The sequence below is a fragment of the Dermacentor variabilis genome, chromosome 5 (genome assembly GCF_050947875.1).
Source record: "Dermacentor variabilis isolate Ectoservices chromosome 5, ASM5094787v1, whole genome shotgun sequence".
Classification (NCBI taxonomy): Eukaryota; Metazoa; Arthropoda; class Arachnida; order Ixodida; family Ixodidae; genus Dermacentor; species Dermacentor variabilis.
The window spans coordinates 177943899-177970090 of NC_134572.1; the positions used below are offsets into that span (position 1 = coordinate 177943899).

Below are 26192 nucleotides of genomic sequence, written 5' to 3' on the forward strand. Positions count from 1 at the left end.
CAGGGCATTTAAGCACGGATTATCTTCCTTCACACTTCAAAACAATCTACTCGTGAAGAAGAACTTCTCACCAGTCCGCGCCAATTACCTTCTTGTTGTCCCGTCAGGACTTCGTCCAGAAGTATTGCACGCCCTACATGACGATCCGACCGCTGGACACCTCGGATTTTCCCGGACACTATCGAGGATACAAGAAAAGTATTATTGGCCGCGCCTGACCGCCGACGTCGCCCGTTATGTCAGAACATGCCGAGACTGTCAGCGACGCAAGACACCGCCGACAAGGCCAGCCGGATTACTGCAGCCAATCGAGCCTCCTTGCCGACCATTCCAGCAGATCGGGATGGACTTGCTGGGACCCTTTCCGACGTCAATAACCAGAAATAAGTGGATCGTCGTGCCGACGGAGTACCTCACCCGCTTCGCTGAAACAAAAGCACTGCCGAAAGGTAGTGCAGCCGAAGTGGCGAAATTCTTTGTCGAAAACATCCTGCTGCGACATGGCGCCCCAGAAGTCCTCATCACCAACAGAGGAACGGCCTTTACAGCGGAGCTCACTCAAGCCATTCTGAAAAACAGTCAGACAAGGCACAGGAGGACAACGGCCTACCACCCGCAGACGAATGGTCTTTCGGAGCGGGTGAATAAGACCCTCGCCGACATGCTAGCGATGTACGTCGACGTCGAACACAAGACCTGGGATGCCATCCTGCCGTACGTAACATTCGCTTACAACACGGCGGTGCAAGAAACAACACAGATCACGGCGTTCAAGCTGGTCTACGGCAGGAACCCGACGACGACGCTCAACGCCATGCTGCCGCACGTCACTGACGAGGAGAACCTTGACGTCGCTACCTACCTCCAGCGCGCCGAAGAAGCCCGGCAGCTCGCCCGCCTGCGGATCAAGAACCAGCAGAGGACCGACAGCCGACACTACAACCTCCGACGACGCTTCGTCGAGTACCAGCCCGGCGACCGTGTTTGGGTGTGGACCCCGATACGCCGACGAGGACTCAGTGAAAAACCACTGCGATGATATTTCGGACCCTGCAAGGTCATCCAACGTATTGGCGCACTGGACTATGAGGTCGTGCCAGATGGCATTTCGCATTCACAGTGACGTCGCGCACGATCCGAAGTGGTCCACGTGGTGCGTCTTAAACCCTCTACGGACGTTGACGAACTTCCTTATTTTGTTGTTTTCTTTGCTAGGAGTGCTTTTCTTTTATTACTTTCGTTTGTTTACAGCATCGGGTCGATGCTATTTAAGAGGGGGGTATTGACATGTGTACTTATATTTAACGGGCGACCACGTTTCGCCGCCTAACAAATGTTATCGCACAGCGCGGGACGCGTCTGCATGTATCCGAAGTTTCTGGAAAGTTATCGATGCTTCTGTCCGCTGTCTGTTGTCGCCGAAACCCTGTGTTATCTGATTTCATCACGTGACTCAAATGTTGTAGAACTTTGTGGAAGGCATGCGGGTCCCAACGATTAGTCTGGAACATTCGATGACTGCTGTATAAAAGCCGACGCACTTGACCTGCTGATCAGATTTTCGACGACCGCCGATCATGTTCGCCGCTACCATCATTCTTTGAGTGTAGCCTGTTTTTGAGGGCACAAGTTCGCCCAATAAAAATCTCGTTTCGTTAATCACAGTTTTGCTGCCTTCTCAACCATCACTACCATGTGACAATGTCAGCTATACCCGTTTGTTTTCTGATCCAAACTACTCCCTTTCTTTCTGTTAACATTATGCCTAGCATTCTTTGTTCCGTCGCTTTTTCTGTGGTCCTTAACTTGGTCTCCAGCTTCTTTGTCAATCTCCAAGTTTCTGCCCCATATGTAATCACCAGTAAAATGCACTGATTGTACACCTTCCTTTTCAGTGATAATGGTAAGCTTCCAGTCAGGAGCTGACAATGTCTGCCGTATGCGATCCAACCCATTTTTATTCTTCTATGAATTTCCTTCTCATGATCAGGGTTCCCTGTGGTTAACTGACCTAGGTAAACATGCTCCTTCACAGAATCTAGAGGCTCACTGGTGAACTTGAACTCTTGTTCCCTTGCCAGGCTATTGATCGTTACCTTTGTTTTCGTCATGTTAATCTTCAAGCCCACTGTTACACTCTCCCTGTTAAGGTCCTCCATCATATGTTGTAACTCGTCCCTAGTGCTGTAGAACAGGACAGTGTCATCTGCAAACCGAAGACTGCTGAGATATTTGCCGTTGATCCTTACTCCTAAGCCTTTCCAGTTTAATAGCTTGAATACTTCTTCCAAGCACGCAGTGAATAGCATTGGAGAGTTTGGGTCTCCTTGTCAGACCCCTTTCTTTATAGATGTCTTCCTTATTGTGGAGAATTAGGGTAGCTGTGGAATCTTTGTAGATATTTTCGAAGATGTTTACGTAAGCCTCCTGTACTCCTTGATTACGTAATTCCTCTATGACTGCTGGTATCTCTACTGAATCAAATTCCTTTTAGTAAACTATGAAAGCCATGTAGAGAGGCTTATTGTACTCTGCGGATTTCTCAATTACCTGATTAATGACATGGATGTGACCCATCGTACAGTATCCCTTTCTGAAGCCAGCCTGTTCCCTTGGTTTAAGTCAAGTGTTGCCCTTATTTTATTGGAAATTATCTTGGTGAATGTTTTATACAATACTGGAAGTAAGCTAATGGGCCTATAATTTTTCAACTCTTTAATGTCTCCCTTTTTGTCGATTAGTATAATGTTGGCATTCTTCCAGTTCTCTGGGACCCTTGCAGTTGTGAGACATTTCGTATAAAGGGCCGCAAGCTTTTCAGTCATCATTAGAATAACGGAATGGACAAATGGATGGATAAGGCAAAGCCGCTTTGTAGCACTTGTTCTGGTCAGCCGTTTACTCCACGGCAACAGTCAGTCACAAAGAACTGATAATGGTGAACGAGCCAACGACCTCATCAAAGCCGTCCTCAACTGGGATGATTAATGGCCACCAGTAGGGTTCTGCTCATCCATCTAAACTACTGTGTCCGTGCTGGAGAAGGAGCCAGTGTATCTCCGTCCTCCCCTGTTTGTGCACAGTGATGTGTGTAGCTCTCTTCAGAGGGTAAGGGCTACCAACCTCCGAATTGGTGGGACATGATGTTACCTGTCTCCTGATGCCGGATTGGAGGAAGGCGACTGGAAAATGACAATGTAAGGGTTAAAAAGAAAGACAAACACTCGGAGAGATTGACTGCTAGAATTTTATCAGGAACTTGTTATTTTTCTGTACTTCTTGCATAACTCTTGCGCATAATGTAATGTAAATGCATGTGTTTAAACGTCTTGGATATTGGGCCCAGCCCCACGTTCCCTTACTCCTCCACGCTGAATGGATACCACAAATCTTCAGACCCCGGTCACAACACGCGTAACTGCGGTCACAGTAAAACCTGGGCACCATTCAGCACCTAGTGACGGAATGTGAAAATAATCGTTCACCTAGAATAGGGTGGAAGATCTACTTCACAGAAGTGCGGGTGTTCAAGGCATTTTAGAGCGCTAACTGGTCGGTGGTGCGGATCACCAGAGATGGTACGAGTCTTGGTGTAAAACAAAAAAAAAAAAACAGGGAAGAGATGAGGCTGGTATGATTACAGGCATAGATAAATTTTTAAGATACAGCAGAGATATAAGCAGAGTGCTAAATTGCTTAGGATATAGTGTAACCAAGAATAAAAGAAGCAAGTAGCATTTGGGCACTGTCATCCAGGATGTCGTACGTGCTGAAATCTTCTCGTGTTTGGTTTGGGTTTGAGTTCATGCTTTTTGGCTTGGCTCAGGTTCAGCTCAGGAGTGAAAATAATAATGGTTTGAACAGGTTTGGAGCTTCATCAACTGATTGAAATAGGTTCGAAGAAAACAAGAAAGGAAACTTTCATGCGCCTCCGTTTGACAAACTCGCGATGCTTGGAGAAATATAGAAGTTTTCTTGGCTGCTAATTGCGTAATACTACTGCAGACCGTTTTATTTTGCATGGGCATTATCACAAAAATGATTCTCCATATGTAGTTGTGTCTAGGGGTCAGGATTTGTACATTCAGTGGGCTTTGTGGTGTCCTGTGTGCCTATGCAATGCTTTACTGCGTTACCTCCATCTCAAGTTTTCTTTTTTATTAGATTTTTGAAGTTGCCTGTGCTTGCCCATAATGTTTAAAATGAAATAGGTAGGTAATGTACTGTTAACTGCCCATGTATTGCATGTTCATCTTACATTAATGAAAGGAGGCAGCTAGTTTTAAGACTTCAGAATAGTAGAATTTTGGGCCAGTTGGTGATGCATGTTTCAGTACGTTGAAGCATGATAAATGGGACACATTTTAAGAGAACACGTAATGTAGTAAAATGGGCTACTAGGCTAGTTGGTAGATACGGTAGGTGCTCATAGCTAAAAATCGTGCACGAAAACAAGACAGGACGAGAGAGATTATTGGGTAGGTGTTCTTGACTCGCAACTATGCGTTCTGCATGAGTTATGCAATACGCACCTGTGATGGTGAGCAGGAGTGTGCATTGTGTGAAGGCAAATTTTTAAGAGAATGGATAGGTCGGAACCAGCAAACAGGTGATACATATTATGTAAATGGCAGTTGTCAACTGGCAACATAGAGTAATGCATTTTCAAAAATGTGAGTAAACAGGATCGAAGAAATTCTGGTTTTGTTTGGTTGTAGTTTAGATGTTCAGTAAAGGTTAGAAGAAAAAATAATTACCGAGGATTTTAAAATTTTTTGTTCGCATTTGAAAGTGGTGTCATTTAAACCAACAGTCGCGAAGATTGGTAGAAGTATTGACGTGGCTCTTGGGGAAGTTTAGGAAGCGCAATTTTTCTCCGACGATGGTGCCCTCTGCATGATGCGGCCAGCTGGAGATACCATGAGTTGCTGGTGTGTCCTTGCTTCTTTATCAGAGTGGTTGGTCATGGAAATGACAACCACCTTTTGTCGGTGTAGGCCTCTATTGACACCGGGCAGGAAGTAGAGAATAAAAGGCTGTGAATAGTAATTTTTTTTTAATTATTCATTAATACTGTCAGTTGTAAGGCCATCACAGGGTGAACGCAGACAATACAACTCAACAAATGTACACAACCACAAGTACAAACTTTTATGCAAACCTAGTTCAATCAAGTAGAAAGCAACAACCACCATAACAAAATCGCCCAGCGGCTGTGTGGATACAGGCCGCAAGTACAACAGATTTTCCGACAAATACTCATAACGGTATGGGAAAAAAAATTACAAAAATTTCTATTCCGATAAGTAACGGGACAAACAATGTTCGAAATTGAGCAGATTATCTGCTTGTAAAAGCTATTGTTCTTGGAAAGAAAGCACTTAAAGGAGGCAATTCAGGCCTTCATGCGTGTAATCTGATCTTTGCGAGAAGTTCACACAGTTCTCGAGGAACGCTCCTCAAGTAGGGGCTTGTGTTTAGGTTGAAGAGATTATTGCGCAAAAGATAGAGAAATTTTAGCCTGGTGACCTTTCTTCAGTTTGAAAGTGAAAGTAAGTTTAGCTCACGGAGCATGTCAGTCACTGAATCTGTAAATTTATATCTAGATAGAATGAACCTAGCCGCCCTTCTCTAAACTTTTTTGACCTTATCAACTTGGTTTGTCTGATGTGGATCCCATACGACGCTCGCATATTCCAATGTTAGACGTACCAGCGTGAGATAGGCAGTTACTTTTACTTTTCTAGAAGCAAGCTTCAATTTTCTTCTGATGAACCACAACTTCATTTTGGCTTTTGAGCATATGTTATTGATGTGTGTATGCCAGTTTAGATTTGAAGATGTAGTGACACCTAAATATTTGGAATGGTTGACACATGTTAAAGACCACCCAGTCATATTATAATAATAAAAAAAACATCTTTGGTTTTGTTTGTAATTGTAATATATGAAGTTTTTGCATAATTAATTCTCATTTTGTATGCTGTGCACCATTGATTAATAGTGTTCAATGCAGAATCTAGTGTGCACTGGTCTTCTTGCTTTGAAATAACCGACTAAATTAATAATCGATGAATAGCTGGACTGTAACATGGGGCAGGATGGAAACTGCAGTGTCATTGATGTAGCATAAAAATAATGTGGCACCTAGCACAGACTCCTGATGGACACATGAGGGTGCCCCCAATACGTCAGATTTTGTGCCATTTACCTTCACAAACTGAGTTCTGTTAGTGAGGTGTGCTTTTATCCACTAAACAGTATTTCTGTTTACACCAAAGTCAAACAGCTTATTACCAAGCTCTTCATGTGGAACATGGTCGTATGCTTTAGACATGTTCAAGCTAATTGCATCTACTTGATCTCTGTTTGAATGGGAATTAGCTTTTTGGTGTCCTCAAGATGTTTGGATAAGCACTTTGCCAAGACATGCTCAAGTATTTTGCAATAGGTGCAAGTGCTAGAAATAGGTCTATAATTATCAGGAATGCACTTGTTTCCAGATTTGTGTGCTGTTACTATTCTAGCCTGTAGCCAATCGGTAAGCAATGGTACTGTAAAGATGCTTTAAATATGGCAAGTAGATATTTAGCAACCCATTCTGCGTATCGCCTTTGAAACTCATTAGGAATAGAATCAGGGCCAGGTAACTTTTTCTTGTCTAAATTATGTATGAGAGAAAATATACTTTGTTCAGACAAAACAACACCTGGCATGACAGATTGCAGTGCAGACCATCCTGCACTGGAATTAGGATGCAACGAGGCAGGAAGACTGAACACAGAATGAAGATAAGCATGGCATCTGTTGGATACCCGCCATGGTTACTCAGTGGCTATGGTGTTAGGCTGCTGAGCACGAGGTCGTGGGATCGAATTCCGGCCACGGCAGCCGCATTTCGATGGGAGCGAAATGCGAAAACACCCGTGTACTTAGATTTAGGTGCACATTAAAGAAACCCAGGTGGTCAAAATTTCCGGAGTCCTCCACTACGGCGTGCCTCATAATCAGAAAGTGGTTTTGGCATGTTAAACCCCATAATCTTAAATTGCATCTGTTGGCGATTTCTGATTGGTCAGTAATAACACAATCATCCATTTTACTGAACCTCATTTTTTTATACGCGGGTGAGAGCTGATGCCAAAAATGCTGTGGGAAAGTTTTCATAATTTGCGTGAGCTTTTCTGAAAAGTATCCTTCTTTTGCTGCCACTGACTTGTGTTTAGGCATCAAAGAAAAGTGCGATGTTTAATTTGGATCCTTATCTCACTTGCATTTTCTACATTTAATCTTACGTTTCATTTGGATAATCTCATGATTTATCCAGGGACTGTGCTTTCCGACTATGTTATTTTTTTGAAGAACAAACTTTTGTAAGCAATATAGTTGACAATGTGTTAGTCTTAACCTTAGTCCACCCTGTGTTGATGTCATTCTCCACATCAAATGAGTCTAAGGACAGTTCAGCACAATGCGTTGGCAGGCTAGTTGGTACGAATCCATGAATACTTTGTTTAGCGCAAAACAACAGACACAAGAAAGACAACAAGATAAGGTTGAGTGTAGCGCCTTGTCCTGTCGTCTTTCTTGTGTCTGTTTTTTTCGCTAAACAAAGTATTCATGGAGTCTAAGGACATTTCCAAATAGTCTAAGATACTTACATCATAAGCTTTTGAAAAGATCTCTAACACAAATAGTTCAACTTTTTTATGTTTTAAGTGGTCTGAGCTGTTTTAAGGAAACTAAGACAAGCTCATGATCAGAAATCCCTTCCTTAACAGACATGTCATATTCTGTTCTTTTACTTCTTATAAAAACCAAATCCAACTTTGTTTCTATCCTTGTATGTTTAACGATTTGTGTGAGATAATGATTAAATATAATGTCCAGCACAGCCTCACAGTGTTTAGCATCAATTGTGCCTAACTGAAGCCACTCCCAAAGGACATTCGGCAAATTGAAATCACCTGCAATGATTACTTTTGCATTGGTAGATACACAAGTTAAACATAGTCTTGAAGTCGCATCGGATCTCAGCCTCAAAAGAGCCAGCAAAGTAGTTATCATTGGAGCCCCAAAGTGACCGTAGAAAAAGGGCGTCGACATGCATAGCTGGATGCCGGCACTGGCAGAGCCAGTTCAGCATACACAAACACGTTTCAAATATAGCTTATAGTATAGAAGTACTAAGCTCAAATATAGTGATGCATTTTAACAGACTCAGGTATGGTGAAGAATTTGCACTGGATGTACCATATTTACTTGCGAAATGCTCGCACTTCCTATATTGGCCATCAGAAATGAGAAATTTTTTCCAAAAGTAATCATTGCACTCTTGAAAACGTCTGCAGACATAGTTGCCTGCTTCATCTGACATAAGTGTTGACACTGACTCTGAATATGTTGGGCCAGTTTTACTTTATTCATTTGTTTAATGACTCAAAGTTGAGCTGGCACCTGCAAATGAAGGGTCTTTTCTGCTTGTGTAGAACCTGTGCTCTTATTACAAGGGTAAATGCTATTTGGGAGTAATTTTTTGGTTGAGTTTGCAGTAGATCGTGTGAGAACCACATTTTACAGCCAGTTCATTTGTTATTTTACAGCGAAGCTGTTATCCTCTCGTTGGTCGGCATTTTTCATATACATGTCCGTGGGCGAAAATGTGGGCCAATCTTGGAGGTAGGGCAATACCGGGCCGACCCGCAACGGAGGTGAAGAGCAGGCTTCAAGCACTTGGCAAAGTGAAGTGAAAAGTGCATACCCTCTTTGGAATCACGTATACAACATAAAGAACAGCATTCATTTGAATAAAGAACGAGCACAAAACAAGCATCAAAACCACATAATTGGTGATAAGGCACTCGTGATAACAATGCAAAGCACATAGCGCACCCCGCATACATTTCCTGGTGAAGATTACTGTTGCGCAAGCTGCCACGGCGATGGCAGCTTGACAGCTTGACTTGAGATAACCAGCCTTTTGTATATAAAGGAACCAGCCTATAGCAACTGATTGCAGCACCGCTATGGGTAGGCAACGCTTAGTTAGTTAGTACTCCTAAAAGTAGCATGAATGCAAGGAGCAGCAAAGGGAAAAGGAAGTGGCCGTATTACCAGTGGTGGCGTGCTCTCATATATACCATTACTCCCATTACTTCCCTTACTCTAAATTACCATTACTCTAAAGTAACAAAGCATTACATCTGCCCCTTAGCAGTTGTAGTCGGGGTTTTCAACAGCTTCGCCGGACACCCACTTTTGCAGGGCTGGGATGGCAAGCCAGTTTTTTTTCCATTTAGCACCTAGAATGTTCCATGGGAAAATTTTCCTGTCATAATTATTCCACTCCCCAATTTCGCATGAGTATTGTGCAAGTAAATACGGTATTGAATAATTTGCAAAGCCCTGAGTAGATTTTGGGCCGGGGCAAACCGTATCACTAGGATTTCGAAAGTGTGCGAGAACTGCCCCATACAACTCTCCTCTTATTTGATCTATGAGTTGCTCGAATTATTTACATCTGCAAAGGCTCTTTTTTGTGCGTGTGTGTGTGATTGGTGCCTCGCGCGTCATTCAAAGATCGTGAGCATCACCGACTTGGTGTTTACCTGCAGATGCGCTTCCGTGATGGACAATGCGTCTCCGCGATCTCTGGCTTCATTCTGCAAAACACTGACCAAGGAGCGGCTATGGCTGCCTGACTGCTTGAACCGGCTGGTGGCTCATGCAGTGGAGAGGCCAGAATGGCTGTTTCCCGTCACCTTGTGCCACCTGCCATATGTGTGCTTCCTCAGTGGCCTGGTTCCTGACAAGGCAGAGCAACTTGCAAAGGTTGTCAGCACCTTCGTTCTGAGGTAACAAGCAGCTTCTATCATTCCTTTACCAAGATTTATTTATTTAAGAATACTGGCAATCTCAAACAAGGTCATACATAGCAACAATGGGGGGTACAGTAAAGTACATGTAATGTTCAACTCATATGAGATATCATCAACATGATGTAAAATGCTGATATGCTAATGGTATAATATAAAAAATTCAAAACAAGCAAGGCTCATTGAGCTGTATTACAAGAGGCAGACATTACCGGCATGAGAAATTGAAATGCATATTGAACTGATTGGCAGAACTTGACTAATGAAGTTGACTAATTACTTTATGACATCTATTGTAGTTTACTAATATAGTAGCAGCCAGTGACATTGTAAGGCACGTGCCCTCGTAATTAACCCTGAGGATGGCCACGTGTCCAAGATATCAGCCATCATAAGTTGTGGTGAAAATATGCTGTTTTTCCACTTACTTTTTTAACAACACATCATTTTATACATTGAAACATGAAATTAACTCTAATCCTAATCTATTTCCTCACACACTTTGGGAATCAGAAGGGTGGTCGGTTGGGCTAGCTGGTTTTCTACATTTAAAAAGTGGTGCAGCATGAAACAGTACACAAGGACGAGAAAAAGACGTGGACAAACGCTTACTGCCAACTGAAATTAATTGCTTGAAATGTGGGTTTATATGATGACAGAGAGACAGAAAAATTGTTAGATCAGTAGAAAAACACATCAGAACTAATAAAAGGAACAAGCTGATCTATGAAAAGTGTTGACAGGATATCACAATCGCCTGCAGCGCTTGCTGACAATCTCAGGAAATGTCAACTCTTTCTTTTTTTTCAATAGGGCGATTGATGGCTTGCTTATGCAAGCTATCAAAAAGCCACTGCCACACGCTATGCTGGTTGCTTCGACAGGGATGGAAGTGCAATCGTCTCTGTGTCTAAAGATGACCATTGTGTGCGGGGCAAAAAATGCAATGCTGGGCTAAAAAAAAACCTTCTTTTTCAATTGTGACCATTGCTCGCCTGTTCACGTTGGGGATCGTTAGGCACCTGCCCATCTAGCAAGTGCCATAGCTCAAGGGTATTCTATACATGACCACCTGTGCCCACACTTGTCTGCATCTTTTTCTCGTCCTTCTGTCTTGTTCCACACTGTGCCACTTTTTAGCATGGAAACGCTTCCAAAAACATCTGGCCTCAGAATGCACCTTGCATTATGTTCAGGTTCTTGACACACACATATAACATAATTTTTTTTCTCTATTGCTTCAAACTGGAGTGAGCTAAACCACTAAGCACCACTGCGATCACAACCATGTACAGCGCTCTCCTGAGCATACCGCCTTTGCGCATCACAGTCCACGCAGGCATGCACTGAATGTTGAGCTGGATTGTGATATGGCAACTCTGCTCGACATGTTCTCCGGGGATCATAGGCGCCAACTACAGGGGGGGGGCTCCGGGGCTCGAGCCCCCTCCTGAGTTTATTAAAGGGGGGGGGGGGCCGCTGAGTGCCCCTGGGCAATGCCGAGCACGAAACAGCCTGGATGCGGTTTTTTTATGCACAATAGATTGGAAGGCATGGGCCTATATATTGTCCAGCTAGGTCACCTGACCTCTGTCCATTCGATTTCTTTCTTTGGGGTTATGTGAAATACTGTGCTTACATGATTGAGACAGCCATCAGATTAGTTCAAGGCAACGATAACGCATGTCTGACATAGAATTCTGGCGTCGGTCATCAAGAAAGCCTCATAAGATGTGATAAATATGGAAGCAGTACTAGGTAGCTGCAAAAGGGAGACCTATTCAAACACATTCTCTCGGCTGGTGTTCAACGGAGCTTACGAATTCATGGATAATAAGGGCACACTGATGGTATATAGATGGTAGATGGCATTTGCAAACACATCATTTCAACATATGTATCTTGAAATGATGTGTATGCAAACGCCATCTGCTTAGGCATGTATCAACTGTTCGTCAGGACGATTGACACGCATTCTGTTTGCACATTTTCTTTTTATGTAAACATATTTTCATCTGGTTGATATGCACATGTATATAAAGTGTACCTACATTGTATTCTGATGAAGGTCGGACCCCGGCCGAAACTTCAATAAATCGCTTCACACGCGCATCTGCTTCACTGTATATATTTGCCCGGATCCAGATACATTTTTCTCTTATATATATATATATATATTATACATGCGTGTGGAGGGGGGGATTCAGAAAGCTGGTCGGGCCCCAGCCCTGCCGGAAAAATTAAAACTCTCCGCCTATGCCGTGGATGGCGCCATTTTGCTTGACACAAGAGCATGCCAGCTGGCAGTTGTCGCGACTGCGCATTTTGTGCTTTCTTTATTCTCCGGATTTTGAGCACTGTTAGCATAGTTTCACTGTGCTTTTGGCTGTATAATCACTACCTTGAGCAAGACAAACGTTACTGTTTTGCAGGTGCATCAAGTGAGTGGTCTTCAAGGTAGCATGGTTGTGTCTAATTCCACGAATCATCCATCCTTGTGAAACTCTTACAAAGCAAGGTTTATGTTTCAGGAACTTTAACGACCTGCCCACTTTGGAAGTGCTTGAGGTGGCAGTGGCCCTGGGCTTCTTCCAGTGCCTGGAGAGTGACTTGATCCACCGTATTTTCGCTCTGCCCTTCATGGAACGTCTCGACCGTGAGCTGAACGGTATGTAGACTGAAGTCATGATTGCCTTAATGCATGTGATGACATTCTGGCTATTGCCAGGCTTTTAGCAGACCTTGGAACCTTTAAAACATTCCAAATGCAATTTTCAAGCAATTTAAAACCGTTATGTTTTTATTTGGTGCCTAAAACAATTCTTGAATTTTGTTTCCTACCAAGCTTAGCAGTTTTTTTGTCACATCAAGCTACAAGGCTAGTGCGAGCAAAAAGTAAAGCTAGCCCAATTCATTTAGTAGAATATAGCTATAGACCCTTTTCGTGGAGTAGTTTGCTCTAAAAGAACATGATGGTGCTTTCAGCCTCCGTGCCACATGTTGCCTCAAGCAAAAGCAAGCAAATGCGAAACCATTACCACTGCTACCCTGCGATCGGCCGTCGGAACTGCAACTGGGTGATCGCTTATACACACTGCTCCATTTGTGCTGCAAAATGTGGAACGGTATAGAAAAAGCATGTGCATTAGTTGACTGCAAGAATAGTTGCTGGCATAATAAACAATGGAGTGTGCCTGTGTGGTCAAGTTCATGAACTGGTGCTACACCAGGACTACCTGTTTTTCTGGCCTTTTCCGATGCACGGCTTTCCTCAGGGATAAAAGAAATGCACTCATCCACTAATGTTGGATCACTAGCCTCCAAAGTAAGGACTTTAACCCATGATCATCGGCAAGAGTGAGTAGTGTTCGTTACACAGTGACAAAAAGAATTAGCGTCTTGCATTACTTCCTGGCACAGTAAGTTTCTCGCACCTATGCACATACATCCAGCCCAGCTCACACTTAAACTTACACCCACTCTATCGCTCACATGTAAAAAATAAGTAAATAGGTGCGCTCTTGAATCAATGTGCCCGCGCGTGGGTAATCTACTACACCAACAGTATTTGAATGTTTCAGGCTGAACGTTTCATGACGATACACAGAGTAAGCGAGTGACGAGTGATAATAAGTTCTTGCTATACGCTATTACAAAGTACAGAACATCTACATTCCAAGCCTGGTACACAGCAAGAACAAAGCTGCCACAGCTGAGCACATCCGGGAGCTATCATATAGTGACCACACCGAGGAACACTACTGGGTCAGAAATGTAACAAGCTGCTGCTTCAAAGTGAGTGGCAAATAAAGATGCAAGAGCAAAAGACACTGCTCTTGATTTACTTCAAAAGCGTAAAGTTTGGATGGCTTGGAATACATTTCTAACCCCGCTTGTAATACAAGCATTGTATACCTACACTGTTCACACTGTTTGGACAAAATGTAATAAGCTCCAAAAGTGCTTACATGTCCTCTGAAGATGTGGCCAAAGCCCCATGTCATCCACTTATCACCATGTATGATATTCACCAAAACAGAGATTTGCTGAGCCATGCCAGTGTCATGCACATGCATTGTAAACACAAGGGCAACGGACGCAATTGAGGCAAACAATGGATTGGTCACCACGTTGTCCAACATGGTGGCACCAACAGTATCGCCGTGAAAAGGGTCTATAGTATTTATCAATTGGATGTATAATATGAATGCACATCCAATTGAGTATATCAGCCACTAATTTCCAATAAAAGGCAAAGAAATGTTCCAGTTATGTTGGCTTTATTGCTGGTTAGGTGTTTCCCTTAAAAGGGGATTGTACTGTACATGAGCTGAAGATAACAGTCCTGATGATTTCTTTCCCCTTCTTTTTGTATTCCTGGCGGGAAAGTGAGATGTCTAATGATAATTAGCTTGTTTCTTGATTTAAGCAGAAAAATAGTATACAAAGACAAGTTTTTTCATGGTCTCAAAGGCCAAATGAAAAAATTTTGGACCACATAATATCCTTAGTTTCATATAGCATAGATAAAAAGCATTCTCCATGGAAATATTTATGTTTGAGTACAAGTATATAAATCATGAAAGGCCTTCAAAGCTATATGCTTCTGGCACCGAAACCATGTCAAAAAGAAAGAAGCGCTCACCGGAAATGATTCAGAACCAGCAAGGTTCCTCAACATGGCCTCTCAGATTAACTGTGGTGTGCTTTCACCAAGTAAAAGCACTAAGTCATTTTAAACTGATCAAGTATTGTTTTCAAAGCTCTGTTGTTGCTAGTTTCGCAGTAATAGGTTGAATATTAGAAGCAATAATGAAGGTCAAAGTTCAATTTTTTTTAGTTTGCGTGAAAACCCCAGTGCACTATCACGGGTTTCAGAAAACATTTTTGATTTGGGCCATTGTGACTTTGTAAAGGTTCTTGAAACTGGCTAAGTTCAGTTTTTGGCTCCTTCAGAACACAATGAGGTCCGTCTCTATTGCTAAAAAATCATCTCAGCCTGAGCAGACATCGGTAAAATACATGGCTTTATGTAATAGTTCTGCGGAAACCCGCAAGGTGGAGAGAAGTAATTAAGTGTCCCTTTAAAATCTCAATGGTCGTGGCCTCGTGTCTGCAGCACATCCACTAACAGCATGTGCTGTTAGTGGGTGTTAGTGTGCTCAGGTGATATCCAAAGGCTATTAATATAAAATTTCAGCAATTACCAATTCTGCTACTTTGCCAAGGATCCTTCAATATTGTCGCAGGACTGTGAGCAATGTGAAAAAGGCGACTATAGTCGCTGGGGTCAAAAAATAAAATATAGAGATTGTCTTTTCACCTTCTTGGCTGCATTGTAGCATAGGTGAAGAGAGCCTGTAAATATATTTATACCGTATAAATGCTTGTAAGGGTCACACTCTTTTTTTTTTTCGAGATAGAGGGCCAATTTTCAGAGGGCAGTCCATAAACGTGATGTGTAAAAAAAATGTTGTTTTTTTTTCAAGTAAAAACAACATACAGTACCAATTAGCGAGCAGAGAGTGTTTATTGCAGTATACGACATATATGCAGTCGTCGTCACTCGCCGATTCCTCAGATTCTGAGCTGGTGCTGTGTTGCGGTGCACACTCATCCCACAAGAAGTCATCTTCAGCGCCATCCAAGCTGTTTGAGGTTCCGGTGACTTTTAAAACTTCAGGATATGATTTCCATTGACACTGAGCTCCACGTGGACATGATCCAGCCAATTACAGTCGCAAGCGATGCCCCTTGAGACGTCTGGTCGGCGTCTGCTCGTGGCTGTGGCTTGCCATCCATTCCATGTACTGCCTTTGGAATTCAACCTTAAAAGGCTGAGTTAGCTGATGTCCAGTGGTTGCAGTATGCCTGTGAGGCCGCCCGGAATAACAGCCATGTCTGTGCCAACAAGGCGCAGCTGTTCTCAGTTGTATACTTGTGGGTGAGGATGATGATGATCTGTTGCGTTCTATCGTGCCATCTGTCAATGGCGCCTGAAAGCTCACAGACATGCACACATGTTGAAAACATGTGGGTTGAGGAAAAGGTGGGGGTGGGGGCCCCTACGTGGATTATTTTTTTTTTTTTATACGTACTTCAGAGAACCAGGGTGTGGCCTACATGGGTGTGGCCATCACACGCATTTATACAATATTTATATCTCTACCCATGGCATTTCGGTGGAGGTGCTGGGTACTATGCAAGACGGAACTTCGCAGCAGACGTGTCCTGGTTAGTTCCACTGTGTCAACAAACAAGGATGCTGCTTTAACCACAACTGGATCTTGATCCAACCATGTGACCCTGGCTCTTTTTGCAACACTGACACCATTGATGTTGCTGACTGGTTTGGGAATTACGAGCACGTTGCAATGAACAATCGGTCGGACCCAACAGTGATGCTCGCCAATGTCGCTTTCTACCTCAGCAGGACAGTGCACGTCTGGTTTGACACTCACGAAGCAGAGCTGACCATCTAGGACCTATGCAAGCAGAAACTTCGTGGCCTATTTGGCAAATGAATTGGTCGTCAGCATGCTGCTTCGAAATATACCTCTCCTGTTGCACTCAAACTCCCACGGAGTCATATGTGTCATACATACTTGACGTTATCACCCTTGGCCACCAACTTAATACCAACATGACCGAGGTAGACTAAGTAAGCCACGTACTGAAAGGCATTGCTGATGATCCTTTCAACATGCTAGTAATTAAGGACTGCTCAACCGTTGAAGACACTATGAAGTAGTCCAAGCGTACTGAAGAACTAAAGGGTCGCTGCATTGCCCAACGATTCATGTGGCTCCCAAGCACTGCCACTATATTGACCTGTGTGGGCGGCCTTCAGCTACCCAATCAGCTACCCACCACCGATAACCTTGTCCGCATTGTGCATTGTGAAATTGAGATGGCACCTCCATCTTCCTTTTTCACACACCCTTCCAACGATTCCCAACCGACACTCTCTCTAAAGGGGCCCTGAACCAGCCTGACCCAATACAGCAGAACCTCGTTGGTGCGATCCCATTTCGACAACTCTCTGGTGCCAACGCTTGCAATTGAGAACACAAAAAGTGACCCAGTACAGTTACCCTTCTTTTTTATGGAATGTTTCCGGAAAACACAATTTTTCTGCACCAACATTCAGTACGTTGCCTAACTGTGATTGTATGATACGTTTTCCAGCTGCTAGATCCCTTGTAAACAAAAAAATGACATCGAGTCATGCACAATCTAGAACAGTAACTGCCTGCCGTAGCAGCTTCCCTGCAGTACTAATTGCCTGTCCGTCTCACGTGAGAATGCCGGCGCGCACCAAATTCGTCATTCCGGTACCGGCAAATCTCCTCCAGGGTTGTCGCAGACTGCATCCACAGCTGTTGCCACAAACTTTACCGCCATAAGCAACTTCACCTTTCTGTTTCCCAGCGCGTGTGTCGTAGCTCTATTGGAAGCATACTGCACGCCTTCATTAGGCGATAAGCCAGACATGCCGCTGTACCCTGCTGCAGGCAGCGCGGAGCGTAGTGACTGTCATGTTTCACCCTGGTGGCATCATACTCCAGCAATGCCCACGTGCTTTCCCCTCGCTGTCTTAAAACATTACACAATAGGAGAATGAAAATGTGTCCTGGGTTGCTCGAGACGCCGCTCATGGTGGTGTCTTGTGCTGCAGCGACTCATGTAATGCTTCGCATTATGTAGTTGTCAAATACAGTTGAGTCTGCCAGTACAGTAGAACCTCGCTGATAGGTTCTCGTTACGTACATGTTCCCAGCGCCCAGATTCGTAATCAAAAACACAAAAAATGACCCAATAGAGTTATGCTCATTTTTTACCGGTTCACACCTTCCTGGAAAACACGATTTTTTGGCACCAAACATTCAGTACATCACCAAACTGCGATGGTATGATACATTCTCCGGCTGCTATTGTAAGCATGTAAGCATGAAAATGCACGAGGCGCACATCGAGAACAGTATACAGTGGAACCCCGTTCATACGTTTTTCACCGGACCGGGGGAAAAAAACGTAACAGCCGAGAAAACGCAAGTGAGGAAAGCTCCGAAAATGAATGAAAAAAAGGGCAGTTTCAACTATAGACAATTTATTTCCACAGAGTGCGCTTAGGACTTAAAAAAGCCTATAATGATGGCTTGCCGTTTCTTTCGCTCGGTAGAAATCGCCACACGTTTCTCAATAGCCTGGAAGGCCGCATTGCTGTCAGCGTCGCTGTGAGGTGCGACGTACCTGCAGAGGTCTAGAGCCGCGACGGCTTCTCCAAAGCTAGGATTTGGCCACTGCCCGGCATCATGCGGCTCGTGCTCCTCGTCGTCACCGCGCCACGGCAATGGCAACGGACGAAGGAATATCCGCGGGAAATTTTGCCCTCTTTGGCGTAATCATGCTAACCTGCTAACGACTGTTTAGTATTGCTGCGGAGCGCGCGCGTCCGAGCAGCCCGGTTGCGCGCGGCGCGGCGTGGGAGAAATGTAAACAAGAGAGGAGAGCTGTCCCGGTAGGCGGAGCAACGCCACTAGCAACGCCAACTTCCGGTTTCACTTTTGCTTCACAAAGAGTGACGTGAGGGCCTCTCCCGAGTTTCCTTCCTCCGTGAGTCGACCCGTCCAACAACCATGCAGTGACCCTAATCACAGTGATGATAGTGAGAGCATTTTTCACGAATGGCCACTTAGTGCGGCCTCTCGAACTGGCGTGCGGCTTCTTGCAGCCAGTTCCATAGCCAAGCCCGGCCAAGCCCAGCCAAAACTCGTCAAAAGCCAAAATGGCGGTTGGAGCGCGTTGCCTACTTCAGCCCAGGCGGGTTCGGGGACGAGACGGTCATTAGTCTCGTGGTTCGGGGCAGGGGGGGGACACTCCCCGGTTCCGGTGGCACAGGAAATTGGCGCCATCTCTGTAATGGGCGACGCAAAAATCCGTTTCCCTTGCACGTCGCGCGCACGCGCGCCGATCCAGGTGGCCAAGCCCTTCCCCCCGCTCAACTCCTCTCTCTACGCCCTCTCTCGTAATACCCTCTCAACTCCCTCTCCTTCGACTGTCTACGCGTCCGCGCCGCCGTGCCATCCCCGCCGGCCCGGCTGCTGCTTAGTCCGCTACGTAAAGCTTTATTTTTGTTATCTACTGTCATCGAGATGCGTGCGCTGCTGTGCGTTGACCGACGTGGCTAGTTTCGTCAGTTCTGTGGTTCTCGGTAGCTGTGTGCTTGTGCTCCGCGATGTTTCACCCGTTTCACGACTCGTACCGCTCGTGCATCGTGCAGTGGTGCACAAATACCTCAACAACAAGTCCTGCAAGGTTGTTCCGGGTGCCTAAAGACAACAGGTGAGCGCTCAGACCCAAGGACATCAGAAGGCACATGTACACGAATACAGCCCTGTCCATTTGTGTACTCCATGAGGCTCCGGACGTCGTTGCGCCTTGATTGTGCTACACTTGCCTCTTCCCGGTAGAGAAAGCTGACAAATAGATGTTCCTCCTCATTTTCACCTGGTCTGTGACTTGCGTTTTTCTGTGCCAAGTCTCATTCTGCAACTTCAGTAACTTGCCCAGCTTTCCATACCGCCCTCAATGCTTTTTCTGTGTATCACGTTCTACAAACCGACTAACAGCTGAAAAATTACTGTTAGTGTTTGTGTACTATCTCAGTAACCCCCGATGGGAAAACCGCGCGAACAACCTTCATGTGTAGGCATGATACGCTTTTTTTTCCTCTGGAAAGCATGAGCATTGCAAGTGTCCTGCATGCAGATTTTTGCAGTGCGTGTTTATTATACAAGGGAGAGCCCAGTAGGTACGACTTAGTGCCTTAAGTGACGTAATTTTATTGCTAAGCATTGCATTCGGGTAGAAAGAAAAGTCGTGTTGGCCTGTTTTACCTTGTCTTTGATTGAGGAATAAGCCTTTCTGCGAATGTGTTCTATGTGCTGCTGCAAAAGCCGACTATCTTCTGTTCCCTTGCCACCGTTACTCAAGTTGTGGCCAAGTGCAAAATAATGTGATAATGTGTGTTTCAGTTTTTAGTACAATGTTATTTTTTTCTGCCATGTTTTTTTTTCAATTTGTTCAGCAGTAATGAACATGTCAAGCATTTCATATACTTTCGTGCAGATTTATAAGTAAGCTTTCTTTTGGTATGGCTCTCAATCAAACAATGTTAGCATTTTATTCTATCTTTCAGGTATTTTGCGTGTCATTGTTTTTGTCATTACTAGTGAGTTTTCCCTTTTTATAGTTGTCATGACTATGTCATACACGTCGTCCAATTTTCTGCAATATCTTAGTGCACATATCAGGAGCTCGTCTACATTTAGGTCTTGAGGACGTTATATAAAAATCTTGTTTTATATGTGTTTACATGAAATGGGCTTCGCGTTTTCTAGCACTTTCTTTTGTTATTTCACCATCTGTGAACTCTTGTCTTTAGTACTCTTGTATATGTCATGCACCTCTCACATTTGCTCATTTTTTGAGCGTGTATCACACCACGTTGTAAGAAAAATCTCTTTTCGGAAACGAAGTCAATAAAGCGAGACTAAACATCTGTTGTGTTGAAAGTGGAATTTTTTTTATGTCCCGGCACATGCTGGTATAATATAAGTATGGGCAAGACTGCGTGCGTGCCAACGCATAGCCCACGGCGCACCACGCGCCAGCTCGCAAGCAATGCCAATGCGCGGCGTAGCGCGCGCATTGCTTGCGAGCTTGAGCGTGGCGCGCGGTAGGAAGCGCGCTATAAAAAAGAAAGAACGCGCCGCTTGCGGGTAAAAACAAAAAAAAAGTGAGCGGCGCGCGCGGCATGGGGGAAAGGGGGAAAGGAAGTGGAGCGGGTCGGCATAATAAAAACAAAAAGGAAAGAAAAACGTTTGGGAGAGGAGGTGCCGCGCGGCTGCTGTTGCTGTTGCCATGACAACGTAAACAATCAAGTGCGCCGCCATTTTGCTTAATGCGTCGCCCATTGGTTAGGGCCGTAACTGAAGGGGACCTTGGCGCTAGCGTCGAAAGAGCGTCTGCTCGAAAACGGCCAATGGGATGTATACGGAGTGTCCGCCCCCTGTTCGGGGTGCCAAGTTGCGACGTATCATGCGGGAACGTTTTCACAGCTACGACGTAACAGCGGGGTTCCTTATACATTGAATCCTATGGAAGCTATGCCGGGACCGGATGAAAACGACGTAGCAGCCGGGAAAACGCAGCAGTGAGGAACGTAACAGCGGGGTTCTACTGTATAGCCGCACGCCACACGTGAAAACAACGGCGCACACGTTTTATTATTCCGGTAACAGCAAATCTCCATCCTGGTCATTGCCGCCTCATTCACAGCTATCGCCGCCAAGCCTATTGCAAAGCATCCTCACCTGTCTGTATTATAGTGCATGATGGGGCCCGTACGCCATTGATAGCATGCTTTTAGTAGGCGATAATCCAAGTGTGCCGCAGTTCCCTGTTGCAGGCGGCACAATGTGGCCATCACGTTCCACTTTGGCGGCATCCGGCATCGCCCACCAGCTCGATTTCGTTTCGGTTTCGCGTTGCCCTCTTAAAACAATGCACAATAGGACAACAACAATAAGCACCTCAGGCCACCGGAGCACTATCATCTCTACGCGCATCGGCGTCTTGTGCCGCAACAATCCACGCCATGCTTCGCATTATGTAGATGTCAACAATAGTTGTGTCTGTCAAATTTTTTAGTTACTTCAGATTATTTATTTATTTATTTATTTATTTATTTATTTATTTATTTATTTATTTATTTATTTATTACATACTGCAGGCCATGAGGCCAAGGCTGGAGTAGAATACAGAAATATAACAATGTTAAATTGCAACATCCAAATTCAAGCAATACAAGCAGTAGGAAATAACTCATAACAATACTAACATGAACTAAACAACAAGGTCACTTATAAGGTCAACAGAATCCACACTGTAAGCCGGCAAAGAGTTCCAGTCAGCGATTGTCAGAGGAAAGAGAGAATGCTGAAATAAATTAGTCTTAGCAAAGTATGGGGCAAGAGAAAGGTGGTGGGAATGTCGGGTTTGTCTAGTGGTCGATAATGCTATTTAAGGTGAGCAATTTAATCCAAGTTTCTGGCTAATTAACAAATATTAAAATGTCAAACGAAAAAATTTCTGGCGGGGTTGAATGGTAGGGAATAAATTCGATTGCATTAGTTTTGAGATGGAACCGGTTTGACTGCACTGCGAAAAAATTAAACGCACAGCTTTCCGTACATTTTTCCGATTAGTACATTTTTTTATGCAGATTCTTTCCCAGACGTATTTATTTACTTATTCATTTATGTATTTATCTATTTATTTTATTTATTTGGTTACTATCAAGGTCATTGAGACATTACAGATAGGAGGGGTAAATATTTATACAAATCAATAAAGGAAGGAGACTGAATGAGGTTCTACTATACTTTAGTGACTTTGGATTGTACGTTTTCCCAGTTAGCATGTTTTTGTCACCCTTTTTTCTCACTACGAGGTTCTACTCTATCTTTCTTTAGTTTCCCTTTAATCTGCAGATCTGCCATTAGACTTTAACACTCCAGGTCCTCAATAATAAGTTGAAACTTAAGAAAGTCATCTCCAGCCATGCTGAATACGTACATAACTTCGGTGTCTCTTCAATGACCCAGGATTTCTTGGGAACGAGCACTCGGATCGCCATGTGAGGGAGCTGCTGGCCATATTCAACCGCATAGCCTGCTTGGACTTTCCTGAAGAGAATGTGCCATGGTTCCATGACCAGTTCTACGCAACACGAGCCTTAAACGGTAAGTAAACGGTAAGAACAGCTCTTTGTTTGACGCTGCCGCTGGTAAGATGTGGCACATTTTGAACAACAGAGTTCCACTCGGGTTGAGAAGGAAAACATCAGAGGATCGTGACAAATTGTAATGCGGAAACATGGACGACAGACATGTGCTACTTCTCTCTTAGCACTCTTCCAGTGTCTCCTTGCCGGTCCGTCTTTGTGTTCCTGTGCTGCGATTTGTTATGAGGTCAAACCAATGAGCTCAACCAGCCACATCAGAGAAAAAGTGTCAATGTTCCTGGTAGACCAGCTGAGATATGCTGCTAGGAGAACTTGGGTTTTCTTGCGACAAGACACAGTATGGCGACATTTTAGTGACTCCAGTTTCAAGTTGTTTGCTTCACCCAGTGAAAATCGTGTCCTATGGATATTCTGTGGAGATCCACTACCAGGGCCTGGATATCCTCAAGGTGGTTCGAAAACATCCTGTGGATATCCCTCACACTATCACTGGACTGCACTTTCCATGTCTTGCGAACATCCCTTGCATGCCAGCAAGAGACGCCTCATGACATGCTACATACGTTTTAGGGACATGTGCCTGGGCCTTTTGCACTGTGTTTGCAATGATGTCTATTACGTTCGCATCACACGCTCTGTGAGAAATAGAATCGGCAGGGCACCTGTGCACTAAAAACAGGTGCATCATGTGCGCACATTACGTGTGAGTGGAACTGCAGTATGCTCTTCCTTCTTCTAGACGTTCTGCCATGCACAAATGGCTCATTGAACTAACTGAACTTTAAAAGCAGACTGCTGACATGACAGCTTCGAATTGTAATTCAAACATGTGAGAAAACACAATTTTGTTATAAGGAAACTCAAAGGCAAAGCCTCTTGAAGGACAAATAGTCACGTGTATGCTGAAAAAGGTGAATGTGCCATATCCTTGGGACATCTGTGGCAGGATATCCAAAAGTGGACATCCGGCAGATGACCCATTTGTTCCTGAAAGGATGCACTGACATTGGGACATGATTTTTATGTCTTATGGACTGAGTGCTTTTACTGTGCAAATACTGCTTCAAAAAATGCACTTTATTTTTAAAAGGCTACAGAGAGGTGTTGTTACGTCTCAACACCACAGCACCTATCCAGAAGTTGATGCAGCGTGGACACCGACTCTTGACGGGTCCACAAAGGGCCACCACCCCCACCATTACCTGACAGACTGAACTAAGGATGAAAGGGGGCCCTCATCTAATGCTACTGAACAATGGCGGCGACCTTGGATTCACAGGTTGCCTTCCTACAGCATATTCCATACCATCAGGCTACAGAGGCGGGGTTACTGCAGAGTGTTACAAGCATGAGCGTGGTATCGCAATGGATTAAACAATTGTGATTTGCTGCTGGACAGTCTTCAGACTCCCTAGTCAACTTGCCTAGGGAGTCTTCAGACTCCCTAGTCAACTTGCCTAGGGAAGACGACGGTATGAAAAGCAGATACTTTTCGAGCACTGGGACAGAGGGTCCTGATGTGAACTCGGACGTTTAACTTGCTCCGGCATGGAGTGGGCTTCTGTAACTGGAGCCGTGTAACTAAGCAATAAACCCTTTTTCCTTCAGTCCCACAACCTGACGTAGACGTCGATGGGCTTGGCGGATTCCTTGCCCTAATGCCACCCTAAGCCGCAACGGTATGCAAAATTGGCTTTGCTGCTTGTGGGTTCTGCGATGGTTAAAGACTAATAACACTCTGCGCTCATAAGCCATGAAAGCATATAGTACAGTAGAAAGCAAGAAGAAAGGGGGTTTACTGAGGGGCCCGATTTTTATTAGTTATATCATAAGAAGCCACCAAACACTGACACCAAGGACAACATAGGGGAAATTACTTGGGCTTAATAAATTAAATAAGAAAACGATAAATTAATGGAAATGAAAACAGATAAAAAAACAACTTGCAACAGGTGGGGAGCGATCCCACAACCTTCGCATTTCGCGTGCGATGCTCTACTAATTGAGCTACTGCGGCGCCGTTTCCCCATCCACTTTGTTGGGTATTAATGTTTCCTAGTAGAACCATGGAAGTGTTAGCCAGCGCCACCACTCACAAACCTTGGAGGCAGATGTGGAACATCCTTTCTGCTGCAGGCGTCACGAGAACGTGATCTTTTTGGGTGAAAGCAGCCGGTCAATAAACCTACGCATGCTACCTGAAGGCATCAATATTGCCGGATTCGAGACACTCGTTATGTAATAAACAAGAAGAAAGGGGGTTAACTGAGGGGCCCAATTTTTATTTGTCATATCGTAAGAAGCCAACAAACACTGGCACCAAGGACAACTTTCTTTATTTCATTTATTAAGCACAAGTAATTTCCCCTATGTTGTCCCTCGTGTTTGGTGGCTTCTCATGATATAGTACAGTAGAAGTAGCATATGCACATCAAGGGCCAGTCACAGCTTTGCCTCTTGATGCAAATGTTCTTGCTCCGATTTATTAATGGTGTAGATGTCAGGACTTCTCTGTTTGCTCATGGATGCAGCGCTCCTACCATTCCTTACAACATCTTTGCTACATGCAGCTGTACTGAGCGAAGCAGACAATTCCAAGGCGTACTTGACCTCTGTGAATTTCTCATTAGTGTCATAGCTGAGTCATTTGCTGATTAACCGTGAGTTGCAGAACTGCAGCTTTCTTTTTGCAGAAATGGCGAGCTCTAAGTTGGTGCCGACCTGGGTACTGCAATGGCAAATACATTTTTGTTTTACTCAAAAAGAATTTGTGCAAATGAGCCAGCCAGTTACATTCACTAATTTTTCTTATGTCACGATGGAGGCAAACTTTCTTAAATATTGGCATCTCTCAGGAATTTCATCTTGACTTGTGAAGGCACAACGGGCAGGCATAGTTCAGTTTTGTAGGCAGAACTTGCACAGAATTCTCTTAGGCCCTGTGTATTTAATCACAAAGTACAAAAAAAATATGACCGCCATAACTCGCACTAACTGAGCTGGCCTGCTAAGAAAATCAGGACAGCCACATCCCTTTTAGGTGTGCTGCATCTTTGCTCTTTCAAGCTGAAGGTGATCGTAGAATGCCAGTTGCCTTTGCTCATTGTTTTCTTATTATCATATCAAATTTTAAAAAGGCCTTACTCTGCTCTTGGTACAATGACTCAAAGTTTATCCTCACTTGTAGAAATTGTATGTGCATGTAACATGTTTTTGTAGACAAGTGTTTCTTAAACTGCATGTCATGGAAGGTCCAACTATATATACATTCTGCTTGCCAGAACAGAGATGAATTTTCAATCTTGGTGCTCTTTCAACGCCATTTTTTTAGGATTAACATAAGCATATATATATGTGTGTGTGTGTGTAACGGAGGACAGAAGGACGCTGTTTGAAGGGAGAGGTAGATGAAGAATAAAGGTAGTGTTCGGGTGACCATGTTTTTCTTCGTCTGCAACCTCCTGCTCGCGTCACACAAGTCGACAGGATAAAGGCCTGGTACCCAC

At 44.2% G+C, this 26192-nt stretch overlaps 1 protein-coding gene across 1 annotated transcript in view; it reads left to right on the top strand.

Annotated features, from left to right (window-relative positions):
• The window catches only part of LOC142583361 (FAST kinase domain-containing protein 1, mitochondrial-like), a 67072-nt gene that overhangs the window by 15306 nt on the left and 25574 nt on the right, over nt 1-26192 (top strand). The window contains exons 3-5 of the mRNA XM_075693788.1: nt 9615-9854; nt 12407-12543; nt 22547-22684. Of these exons, the coding sequence (XP_075549903.1) occupies nt 9615-9854; nt 12407-12543; nt 22547-22684 (515 nt within the window). The remainder of the gene's footprint in view (nt 1-9614; nt 9855-12406; nt 12544-22546; nt 22685-26192) is intronic.